Source organism: Dicentrarchus labrax, unplaced genomic scaffold, assembly GCF_905237075.1.
Source record: "Dicentrarchus labrax unplaced genomic scaffold, dlabrax2021, whole genome shotgun sequence".
NCBI classification, from domain to species: Eukaryota; Metazoa; Chordata; class Actinopteri; family Moronidae; genus Dicentrarchus; species Dicentrarchus labrax.
In genome coordinates this window covers 19,341,473-19,353,601 of record NW_026136711.1, presented here as the reverse complement: position 1 = coordinate 19,353,601, position 12,129 = coordinate 19,341,473, and the positions used below count along the sequence as shown (strand labels likewise).

Genomic DNA, 12,129 nt, shown 5'->3' with positions numbered 1-12,129 from the left:
CATAAATAACCATGTCAGTGAAAGTCATGAGTGCTAACATTATATATCCGTTAAATATTTACATATTGGATTGTCCCATAAGATCATTTTTTTCAACTGAATCTGCATTATTTCAATACAAATATCTGTATTTAGTAAATAATCCCTGATATCAGAATTAGTATTTCTGCAGCCAAAACCTTGTCCTACTTTTGAAGGAGTATTTTCCCCACAGTATTTCAGCTCCCTCTGTTTCACCTTCATTTACTTCAAACTTGGAGGACTTGAGAACTAGTTTTCTAAAAATAAGAGTTTCTGACTGAATGAGAGTTCTCTCACTCAGCTATTTCCAAGGATGCATTTCCTTTGTTATTAAACATAATGATTGTAGGAGCCACAACTCTGTCCAATTGGGTCTGCTGTTTCAAGCTCCACTGCTTGAGACCATTGAAGAGGCACCCTTGTAGCCGGACATCCCATCATGTATTGTCCTTGAATGACTCCCCCAACCTCCTCGTGATTTGTAGACTATCTGAGTGGCAGTGCGGTTCTGTGCAGTGATTTGTCCCACGAGAGGGGCCCTGCCTCTGCCCATGCTACCGTCAGCAACTCTGCTACAACTGTGCATGAATACAGGATACTGGCATTTGCTGAATTCAAGGTGGCGTCTTTTCAATTAGAGAGTGAAATACCTTTTCAGCCCCTCGAGTGGCCTGGCGAACTGCAGCCAAGGGGGCCCAGGCAGTATAATGATGCCTGGCACAATAGTACCACTGTTCTCCAACCCGTTCCCAGGAAACCGCACAACATGTGCCATTGTGCACTGTGCTTTGCTGCCCAACCACGTTGCCTGGCTTTAGCCAGAGACACCGAGAGGCCTGGCTGTGCAGTGAAGCTCACAGCGGCGTGGTTGGTGAGACAGGTTCAGAGGACTGCTAGATGAAGACCAGGGTTTATTCTCATCACACCGCGTTTGATGTGTTAAGATAATATTACAAAAAGCTACATCTTTAAAGGGTGGGCTGTGAAGCGGAAGAAGCCTGAGGGAAAAGGATAGCTGAGTGGTCTCCACGAATGGTAGTACAGAAAACCCTGAGCATTGTTGCTATGTTGAACCCTCCTCAATAAAAGCGGAATCCAAGAGAAAAGTGACAAGCAGAAAAATGGGGCCACAAAGACGGCTAGAACTGGTTCGTAGCTGGTCCTAGCTGGTTCTTCTCTATTTATCTCAATGCTGGGGGTTCTACCATTTGTATGTGTTCCTCCTCTATGGCCCCCAACGTGCTTTCCATTATAGCCTCCAGTGCTGTTTATGCAGCAGAGCAAAGGAGATCATTCAGGGCCAGCCAGATAGGGGGTTTTGGTCAACAGCATCCAGGAGATACATGTCACAGGGGCCTTTCTGGGCCCCACTAGCCAGCTGGTCAACTAAGACACAACAACAGGATACCCAGGAAATAGAGGCCTGACGGAAAGCCCAGTGTGTCACAGTAAACTGAAAGCTCTGTTTCCTCTGAGCGTAGACCTGTCAGTTGATGTGTCAATTATTCATGGGATTTGCCAAAACATCCATTTTACTGTTAACTCTATATTTTGGCTAACATAGTAGGAGTGAAAATGTTGGTTAGTCTCGTCATTTTCATACATTTATATTTAAAGCTCAGGGTTGACACATTGACACAGGATTTTATTCTGAATCCCCAAAGTTTTGTGACATATCCAAAATGGGGTCAAGTTGGTCAGACTTGTCAAGTGGCCCAGTTAAGCCACGACTATGTAATTTAATCACCGTATTACTCCATCTTGACAGCTCTGTTGTCATCTCTCAGTCAGCATTCATAAAGTGATTTTGAGTTCAGTCACGTCCCAGACGTAAGGAAGATACAGACTCACTGGAATGCCCTCAGGGTGGCCTCCTTTATCTTCCCACCTGGCTCTAATTGTCGAAACTAGAAATTAAAGCATTGCTTGGGCCATTGCACTTGTATGTCAATTTCTGGTTGAGTTGGAATTCCTGTGATTGTTCATGATTGTCAAATGTTATGTCCATTCTCAAGCAGTTACATATGTTGCTATATAATGAAAACCATGTATCTCCAAAATGTGCTAATGATGATATGAGAAATTATATGAATCACTTTGCATCTGTTAATGAATTTCACAGTTCTGTTTTTACAAAATACAGTCATCATTACATTACATGAGTCATGAAATCTACGTATATAGATCTCTTTTACCAGTGCTGTAAGGGAAATACAGTAAAAAAGGACAATAGGCTTCACAGCCATTTTATAAACACAGAAAATGCCAGTATCATTGCAAAATATTATGCTAATTTACTCATATCTTTTTTTCCACAGATCCCAGGAGGAAAATAAAAACTCAAACTTTACAAAACTTTGACACAGCCTAAAACATTTACGCATTTCAACAAACTGATTATTACATACACACAAAGGCACCAGAGCAAATATGAGTGAGGATAAACCGGCCGACACTGTGGAAAGTGCTCCTGCTGAGGAGAACGCTATTCCGAATGGGAAAGGCCACGAGCCCGGGGAGGAGATCACTGCATCGGCCAAAACACCACCCGCAGGGGACGGTGAAAAGTGAGTATAGTCCTACTTAACACAGTCTATGTTGATCTCTTAGAAATACCTTTTTTAATTCATCACCGCTCACAGATGTTCACATTGTTTTATTCTTACAAGAAATATTTACTGTCAGTTTGAGAGTCTCTTTCATTTGAACATCTCTTCCTCTAAACCCATTGCCCCCGTTCAAAGCAAGGTGATCGGATTCTCTGGGTGCTTTTAACTGTCGTCTTAACCTGCCACTTACTGAACCTCTTCACTTGTCTTCTCTCATGCATCACATTACACGCCGTGTGTTAACATCAAGTGAAATAGGTGTCAGGTGTAGCTTGCCTGTGCCTGTTTCTTTACTAATCATGAAGGATCGTGCACGAGAAGGACCGGACCATCACTTATAGAGAGACAATATAATGTACTGTATTTAGCCGGAATTCTGTATGCATCAGTTAGAGTGATTATTAAAATATTATCTGAATAGAAGACTTTAATGTTCACAATACATTAGGGAGAGATAAAAAATAGCAGCTAATTGTGTGCGTTGTGGTGAGACTGATTATGTCACTCTGTTGTCTGGGGTAGCAGTTCAACCTTGTCTCTAGAGTGACTGTTTCATAACTGCAGGCACAATACTGGGAACAGCAAAATACCGTATGTCCATTAACTGCCTGGTGATGTGCCTTTGAGCAAGACATTTACCTCCTACCTGCTCACTCACTACTATAATTTGTGCTGAATAATGGAGTGAGCTAAATGCCTTAATTATCATGTTCACTGGTTGACTGACAATATTTTTTGTGTCCTCTCTCTGTGTAATAGATGGTTTAATTAAAATGTCTCTCTCCGGGAATACAGATGATAATTTATAGATGGTCCCTTTACTGTATTATTTGCCTTATTATATTATGACTGAGGGTGTTGTTTTTCCACTTTGTGCTCTCGCTGGGTGATGGATGGCCTCTCTCTACACTGCTTGTAGGGAAACTGTACCCAATAGTGACCAGAATGCTAGGTATGTATGTTATAATAATGATCAGAGAATGTGTTTTCAACCACAGAATAGCAATTTGTTCTAAACCAGAACCTGTAAGAAATTACTCAGTTTGTTTGAGTGTTTTTGTTTATTGTGTGTTATTCAAGATATTTGACTGTATTTCCTTCTGTTTAGTCCCCACAGAACTGAGAATACAGAGGCCAACCTGCCAGAGAGCCAGGAGTTCCTATCAGGCATTGATGACAAGAAGACCACACGCTTCACAGATGTAAGTTCAAACTGGCTTCTCTCAAAGATATAATATGTACATAGGCAGTGCTTATTGTTTATTTCTCTCTTATGCCTTGTATCGGTCATAGTTTGAGGGGAAAACCTCGTTTGGGATGTCCGTCTTCAACCTGGGCAATGCAATCATGGGCAGTGGAATCCTAGGACTGGCGTACGCCATGGCCAACACAGGGGTCGTCCTGTTTTTGTAAGTTATTCATATGTAATTGATACATTAAATATGTAATTCCATGACTACAGATTGGAAGCATTAGAATGAATGAATTGCAGCTCACAGATGTTGTCTGACTCATTTTCTTCCTGCTCTTCCAGTGGAGGTCTGCGTCACACATAAATAGTCCCTAATTGTATTGTAATTGTCTTGTATTAAGCAGGCAGCGGCCTCTGTTTGTGATACAGAACCTGATGATACAGGGCACATTTATTTGATAAATAAAGCCTCAGAGTACTAGCATACTGGAAATCATTTACTGGTGCCATAGACAAGTGCAATTTCAATCACAGATGCAGAAAATAACCCTGTTCTGACGGTGTGGTTGATTCTCTGCTTTGAACCAGTGGGAACATGTACTGTATACATGAGGGGCTTAACATTTAAAAACCTTTGCAGCACCATTGTCTGTCAAGATAATGACGTCACAGTCGACTGCAGCTTCCAGGTTCTTCATTTATATTTTCATGTTTTTTCTACCTGATTTAGATGCACTGGAGGCGGCGTATGTGGAATCAAAACAACAGTATAATTTGTAATAATCATCTTAGTAAGAGGAACATGTCACCCAATGTAATAGTGAGGCTCACTGATTGGTTTTACATAGTTTTGGAACATCAATGGAGCTCTATTGCAAAGAGGAATAACATCGGGCTTTAGCTACACAGACAGTACTTGCTAGCATCAATTTATTTTTGGTTTTGATCTTTTTATGGTATTTGTTGACAATAAGAACAAAATACAGAATATCTCCAACATTATCCTTTAAAGCTTGTAGAGTGGCTGATAGCTTGGTTTCAGGAAAATTCTGTGTCATGTACTGCACTTTTGTTGACCGTCCAATCAGACTACTCCTGCCTGAATCTGCTATCAGGAAGAGCAGGCACAGTCAGCTAGATATTACTCATGTACCCTCTGATCATTTCAGCTAGTGGTTATAGTTTGGATTCATGGTGGCTGGATTTTGCATAAACATAACTATGGCATAATATTAGAACGACTGGTTGTTCAAGCTTTAATATCTCATTTAGTTCTTATGTGTCACTGCATTTAACATTTCCTTCTTGGTTCATGAGCTTTCCAGCTGTAAGCTTGATCTCTTTTGTTGCATGTCTCTCAAAAATAATCAGGCTGGTGTTCACAGTGATCTCACCAGATAGCACTAGCAGCATCAACACTTTCATCTCCTCATCTTCCTCGTGCTGTTTTGACACCTCTTCCTGATGGTGCTAGATTGTAAGGTGGCTGGGGCTGGAGCTGGCTGAGCTAAGTATTTTCTGTAACAGATTAAAGGGCACTACCGTAAGCTTACTAGTGTTACATTGTCAAGCAGTTAACTAAGCATCCCTGAATAAAATTACAATGCAAAGCTCCAGTGAGAGGTGAAGCAATGTTTTGGATGTTTGCACAACTCGTTGCTTGTTTTAATTGAATTTGTAGCTGTAGTAAAAAACTAGTGGAGACAGTTTGTTCATTTCCTGCAAAACTCTACAACACAAAAGTAATAACATATTCATGTTAGCGTTCAATATTTAAATAAATCTGGGAGAAATGTGAAGCTAGTTTTATTGTTTGAGAACCACCATCCTAAAATATTTTTCCAGGACATTATTTGAGCTCTTTTCCAAGTCATGTCTGTAGGATTTTCTCTGGTGTTTGAAAAAGCTTCTTATTTTGAGCTGAGTTGTGTGACTGTAGTTTTTCAAGTCTGCTGTCTGGAATGGCTGAACTCTGTGTCACCGAATGCCAATGTATTTGACACTTGGCTAGACAGGATCTGAAATGAACTCTAGCTGATTAGTCTACATTTTACTTTGATGAATACATGTAATCGCGTGCGAATTAATAGTACGTGACTGAGAGCAACAGAGAGTGTGTATTTATCCATCCTGTTACAGATGAAAGGCTATGTCTTTGTATTCCTGTCTGCATGATCTTTTATCAAACAATAGAGTAGCTACTGAGAAATACAGGCAGGGTCAGCGACATATTTGGTAAAGGCATACAGGCAATTTTTTTCTGTGTTTCACATTGGACTCCAGGCTGGTGATTGCCACAAAAAAATCTTTTTTCCTGGCAGCGTAGTGTGTCATTCTGAACCTTAGGTCATACTCCTAAAGGGGACAGGAGACCTACAAAGGAGATGACCATGTATGCTGAAACGCAGGGAGGTAAACAAAGGCAAAATAAATGCCAACAGCAAGAAAATTGGCCTGTTGCTGAATATTTTAGTTATATAGGTTGTTTTCATTCCCTCCGCTGCTGCGGACATCTTCTGCACATTGGACTTAGAAGGATTGAGAAGGCGGTCATTCATCCACTTCAACTTGCACACTGATGTGAGGCAAGATGCATCAGTTAATTTCACATTATGTCAACGTTATGTGCATAATTGTTTATATCTATTGATTGATAACTATAATTGAATATATTCTGAAAAGAAAGAAAATCAAGAGTGGTATTGTTGCCGTATTAAAAGAGATTAGCTGAACAATAGGCACGTTTATGGTTTATATGGTGCTGAGTACACCTTGTATTGTTTTTGAAGTTGTAATACTTGCAGACTGTAGTGAGGATAAGGGTGAATCAAGGTACTTTCAGAGTACAGAAAGAGCCACAATTATACTCATAGTCTTAAACTTAACAAGCTGTAAATGTACTAGATAACTTATTATATCTGATACTTGCATGGAAATGTCCTTTGTTTCCCTTCTGGCCCGATGTTTCATTTCACACAGATTTTTGTTGGCGGGTGCTGAGACTTCAGCGGGTCAGTGGCCCCGGCCCGGGTAGGAATGCAGCGGGGTGGAAAGCTGTGAGCAGAGCTACAGTGACCCAAGTGTGTCAGTCTGTCTGACTGTCAGCAGATCTGTCCTCCCACTGCCACTTGACTGACTAAATCCTCCACCGCAAGTGAAACCAGCATTCTTCCACACAGTCAATAAAAAAAAAAAGGAAAACAAGGGTAAAAAAAAAAGGCACCCAAAAAAAACTGTTAACTGGCCAAGAGTTGAGGTCGAGATGAAAGACGTGCTGTCTGGCTTTTCCAAAAGGAGACAGGAATAGAGAGAGTGTGTGAGGGAAAAAGTTAACGTCGCCAACAGTAACAACAAAAGAGGAAGAAAATAGAAAATAGTTGGAATGAGGTAGACTGGGTCGGGAAAAGTCAACAGGGACCCATTCACAAAACTTCCTCATGCTGAGGATTCTAACAAAAGTCTTCTGATGTTGTTTTCGCCCTTAAAAATAAATATTAAATAATAAATCCTAGTAAACAATGTTTGCAAGCCATCAAAACACCAATAATGGGTGTAGCAGCTTTTCAAAGTGTTGTTTGGTCACTGACAATCAGCTGTGTCCCCTTATGTTTAACAAACATACTTATGTTGGTCATTAATTAAAACTATCTTATCTTATATAATTACCATCTTTACTATGGCTGTGTGTCATTTTTCAATACCAGTTCCAATATGTTCCTTGAAATTATAAATATTGCTTTGAGAAATATAAACATGTTCTGCGAAACCCTTTTTTGTTTTGATTAAAGATCCAAAATGTAAAATCTTTTATTAACACTAACAGCCATACAAGAACTTAATTTAATACTAAAAATGGCAACATTTTTATTTGAATAAGGAACTAAAGATTTGAGCAGACATTTGATGGCAGTTTTCAGTACTTGACAGTATTCAATAGACATATTTTGGTTAGGTCAAATAAAGTATTGAGGTTAGATACTCAGCCCTAGTCTTAAACTACCACATCCTCATAAATAGCATCATGAACCAGCCTGTGAAGGCAGTGGATGCAAACATTTTGCCAAAATCGTCAAGTTATGTCATGGATTTTCAGTAAATAATACTTCTGGTAAATAGACCTGTACTTATATAGCGCCTTTCTAGTCTCCCAACCACTCAAAGTGCTTTTACGCTACATGCCACATTCGCCCTTTTACACACATTCATACAGCAAACAGAAACTTTGACATGCAGCAGGAGGAGCCGGGGTTCGAACCAACACCCATCTGAATAGTGGACAACCCGCTCTACCTCCGAGCCACAGACGCCCAATACTTCTGTATTTTGTACTTTTATTCACAAAGACCAAAGCAGATTTTAGGCCAGGTTATGAGCTATGAGTGTATGTTTGGAAAAAAATGGTTATTCTCATTTGGAATAATTTTGAATGAGACCAGCAGCACAATATAACTGACAGTCATTCCAGTTCAGAATAAGAGAAAACTCAAAGATTAATTAGAAAAGATAGAAGATAATAACTGCAGCAGAATGCAAGAAGAGAAATAACTTGCAAAACTATGAATATGAGTCAGTGGAGAGAGAAAGATTGCAAGTGAAGTTCCTCTGGCGGAGATGTCTCTATTACTGAAAATGGAAGGAATGACTGTTGTGACTGTGACTCAAGTGGGTTATTCCATAAGTGAGGAACAAAGAGGGGAAGATTAATGTTTACAAAAGGATTTTTTCAGTTTGTCAATCTCAGCATAGCATTGGAATCGTTTCTTGTGAAGCTGTCCATCTGGTGTGTGTGTGTGTGTGTGTGTGTGTGTGTGTGTGTGTGTGTGTGTGTGTGTGTGTGTGTGTGTGTGTGATTACTTACAGCAGGGGGCTCAAAGGGCAGCCTCGTTGGATCAGCTTGAGTAACAAACCAGGGTAAAGAAGAGCCACAGGGACTCTGTTCTTACGACATGATCTAGGTATCGACATCCACAAAATATATGCTGCAGCTGTATAAATAGCCTACAGGGTAATGTACAGTGAAAAGATTTAACCTATAAAACTGAGATTTTCAGTTGTGTGAAAAATTAAAACACTGGGTTTAATAGTGATAAAACATTGATTTTTGCTGGTTAAAGAAGTGGCAGTAATGCTATACATTACCCATTTTTGTTTTGTGTCTGTTTCAGGACACTTCTAACAGTGGTGGCAGTCCTCTCGTCATATTCCATCCATTTACTGCTCAAGTCATCTGGTATTGTAGGTACGTATGTAGCCTGGCAATCTGAATCTTCTTATTCAAAGATACAAGGAATTTATTGAAAATGTGTCCCGTGGCAGTTCTACATTCATCATGTTCACAGTAGTGTTACAGTATAAACAAATAAGTAGACTTGATCAAATAGAACAGAAAAACACAATGGGTTAGTAGCTTCCTGTCCTTGTGCCCTGCACACTGTTGAAAAGTCTCTGTGGTGCCTGTGGACAAAAGCTGTCTCTATTGTAATCCTACAATACTGCTTATTACACCATCAAGGTGTCATCTGCAAATTACCAAAACCTCAGATGATGAGATCTAAAACAAATGTAGAAGCTTAATTTAATTTACAGTGTCTTTATAGTCATACACATTGTTAGTATGGATTTAACACATTGATAAAATGTATCTGGTATTTGTGACTCAGGCATTCGGGCGTACGAGCAGCTCGGCTACAGGGCCTTTGGGACCCCGGGGAAGATGGCGGCAGGTATTGCCATCACGCTGCAAAACATTGGAGGTGAGGTCACACTGCCATCTGTGCTCACACATACACACAAATTCCTTCTGACGTTTCTGGGATAATACTCATAATAGTATTCTGTCGTTTGTTGCTTGGGATTACTATGTGTGTGCTTATGTGTGAGGGTGTTTTCATTGTTATACTGTACATAAGCGTCTGTGTAGTTTAGTACTAACTCATTAGTGTGTTTATATCTCCTTTCCACAGCCATGTCCAGTTACCTGTACATAGTCAAGTATGAGTTTCCTTTGGTCATCCAGGCCTTTCTGAAGGTGGATAAACCTGCAGGGTGAGTGGTCAATGCATGACATAAAGGTTTCTATTCATACTAGCAGTAGCACACATCCAGTAATGGCAGACTCCACCACTAATAACTTAAACGTGTTTATAGAGAACAACAAAATGTTGCCTTGAAAGGCTATTGCTGAGGTTGCTGTTCATTGAAAATCTTAAGAATTCTAACTTTACCTTTTATGGCTTATCCCACAAATCATGGAGATCATTGTTTTAAAATTAAAGTGCTGGCCTGTGTTCAAAATGTCACATAGAAGCACATAGTCAACCTGCAATGCTGCAGAATTAATTCATTTTCTTGCACTTAAACCTACTACAAGGAGTTTTTAAATGATTGTGAAACAGTCTCAGTTTAATACTGATACCTCCATGACCTATAAACACACCAGACCATCAGCAAGAAGATTTCCATATTAGTAATTCTTAATGCCTGCCACCTTGATGTCAGTGAAACAAGTTCCTTGCTTCTACTTTAAAGTAAAAATATAAAAGTGATTCCTCACACTTGAAATGCAGTAATTACATCTGGTTCAGTGTGACATTTGTATGCACTTCCATGCGTCCTAGGGGTTAAAAACATAACCTGCTCATGTTTTTAAAAAAAGCAGTGTGATAGCCCTTCACTTCTCTATGGGACCTCATGCAGCTGTCCTGTGTGTATAAAGATTTTAGCATCCACAGAAGAGTTCTGACAGGCCCTGCCAATTGGCGAGCTTGGTGCTGCTTTGGATGTACTGAGCAGCTGGCGTGAGAACAGCTGTGATAGTGACCCTGGAGGAGGAGAGCAGCATGGCCACAGAGAAACACTCACATCAAAACACAGCTAGACTCCACGGCTAAAAACGTAAACCATGGGATATCACTGGCCTGTGCAGGTGGCCTCAGAGACAAACAACGCTCACTTCCTTGGATGGGATTTTTAGTGTGAAGTTACCCCCTTACCCCTTAACCCTTACCCCAGTTAGAGCCTCTCCTCACCTAGTTTTTGGGTTTGAGAGAAGTGGGTGAGGAGGAGAAGTTTCATGCTCCCTCATATTAAAATGTACAATGGAGTGATGAAATTTTGCTGCCTCTCACAAATATTGCAACAGAGGTAACTGAAGAAACAAGCACATTTACTGCGGCGGTTTCAGCCTGTATGGAAGAGAATAAAGACTACCACTGCTACCACAAATGTTCAGATTGATGTGTACCACTATAAACAGCCACTATAGAAGTTATATAGTGTGACAACATGTCCATGTTGTTTTCTGGTGTCTACTCTGTTTTCGTCGTGTAGCAGGGCTTGGTGCTGTTGGCCATGGTCAACAATCACTGTTTATTTGAAATGACAGACTAGATTGTCCCAGTGGCATTTCATCCTGTCAGTGGGTGTGTGTTTATATTGCTAAACTGTACAGGGGGTGGTCAAAATAACAGAGACACCCCACAATCCAATGCAATATGATACAATCGCTCTACAGCAAACACTGCTTTAAAATAGAATATAATTATACTGTTCAGTTTTTGTTTACTGCACCTACAGATATTTTTCAATTTCATAAAAAAATGATGAATCTCCAGGAATTCATCTGTGTTTATTTAGGTTTTTTTTCAAAGCAATCTAAAATCTGATGAAAAAAAATAAATAATACAAAAATATTGGAAAAAATCAAAATGCTATTTGCAGAGCAAACACTAACTGTTTATTTTTGTATTTTCACGGAAACTTCCTTCACTTCATTTTCTGTTTCTGGAGAGTATACTGCATGATGCATAGTGTCTTCTCACAGCAGGAAACACAAAATAGTTTGCATGCACAGCAATCCATTGAAACTGATCTGTGCTTTTTAAAAAATAAATCTGTTTTTCTTTGAAAGTGAGTTAAAAAGAATATTATTAACAGACACAGTGTCAACAAAAACAGAAAATTATAAGCTTCACATAGATAGTGGTTGCATCGCTGTTTTTTGTATCATGTGTATCATGTGTATGGGTTGTTTTGTCCACCCCATGTGTAAACGCATGGGTGTGCCTATTTGTGTCTCTGGGTGTGTGTTGTTTTTTTAACAAACCTGACCCTGGTCAGCTCACATGCACAATCAGTGAACACCTGAGGCTGTGTCTGTGTGTTTGTTCAACCAGTGAACTTACTGGTATTTCAGTGTGGAGAGTGCTCGATCAAGTTTCTGTCGCTGTGATTATTGGTGATTAACATTTGCATGTTTGTAAAACTCTGTATGTTTGTATGTTTATGTTTATCAGTGTTGGTGAGATA

General features: G+C 39.8%; 1 protein-coding gene across 3 annotated transcripts in view; it reads left to right on the top strand.

The window, feature by feature from the left end:
* LOC127372130 (sodium-coupled neutral amino acid transporter 3-like) overlaps positions 1-12,129 on the top strand; it is a 37,261-nt gene that overhangs the window by 14,314 nt on the left and 10,818 nt on the right. For 2 of the 3 annotated variants that reach the window (XM_051415548.1, XM_051415549.1), the window contains exons 2-8: positions 2,340-2,588; positions 3,550-3,582; positions 3,739-3,832; positions 3,924-4,039; positions 8,988-9,061; positions 9,483-9,575; positions 9,786-9,867. In XM_051415548.1, the coding sequence (XP_051271508.1) occupies positions 2,452-2,588; positions 3,550-3,582; positions 3,739-3,832; positions 3,924-4,039; positions 8,988-9,061; positions 9,483-9,575; positions 9,786-9,867 (629 nt within the window). In that variant the 5' untranslated portion in view covers positions 2,340-2,451. The remainder of the gene's footprint in view (positions 1-2,339; positions 2,589-3,549; positions 3,583-3,738; positions 3,833-3,923; positions 4,040-8,987; positions 9,062-9,482; positions 9,576-9,785; positions 9,868-12,129) is intronic. The other variant, XM_051415550.1, reaches the window with a different exon arrangement.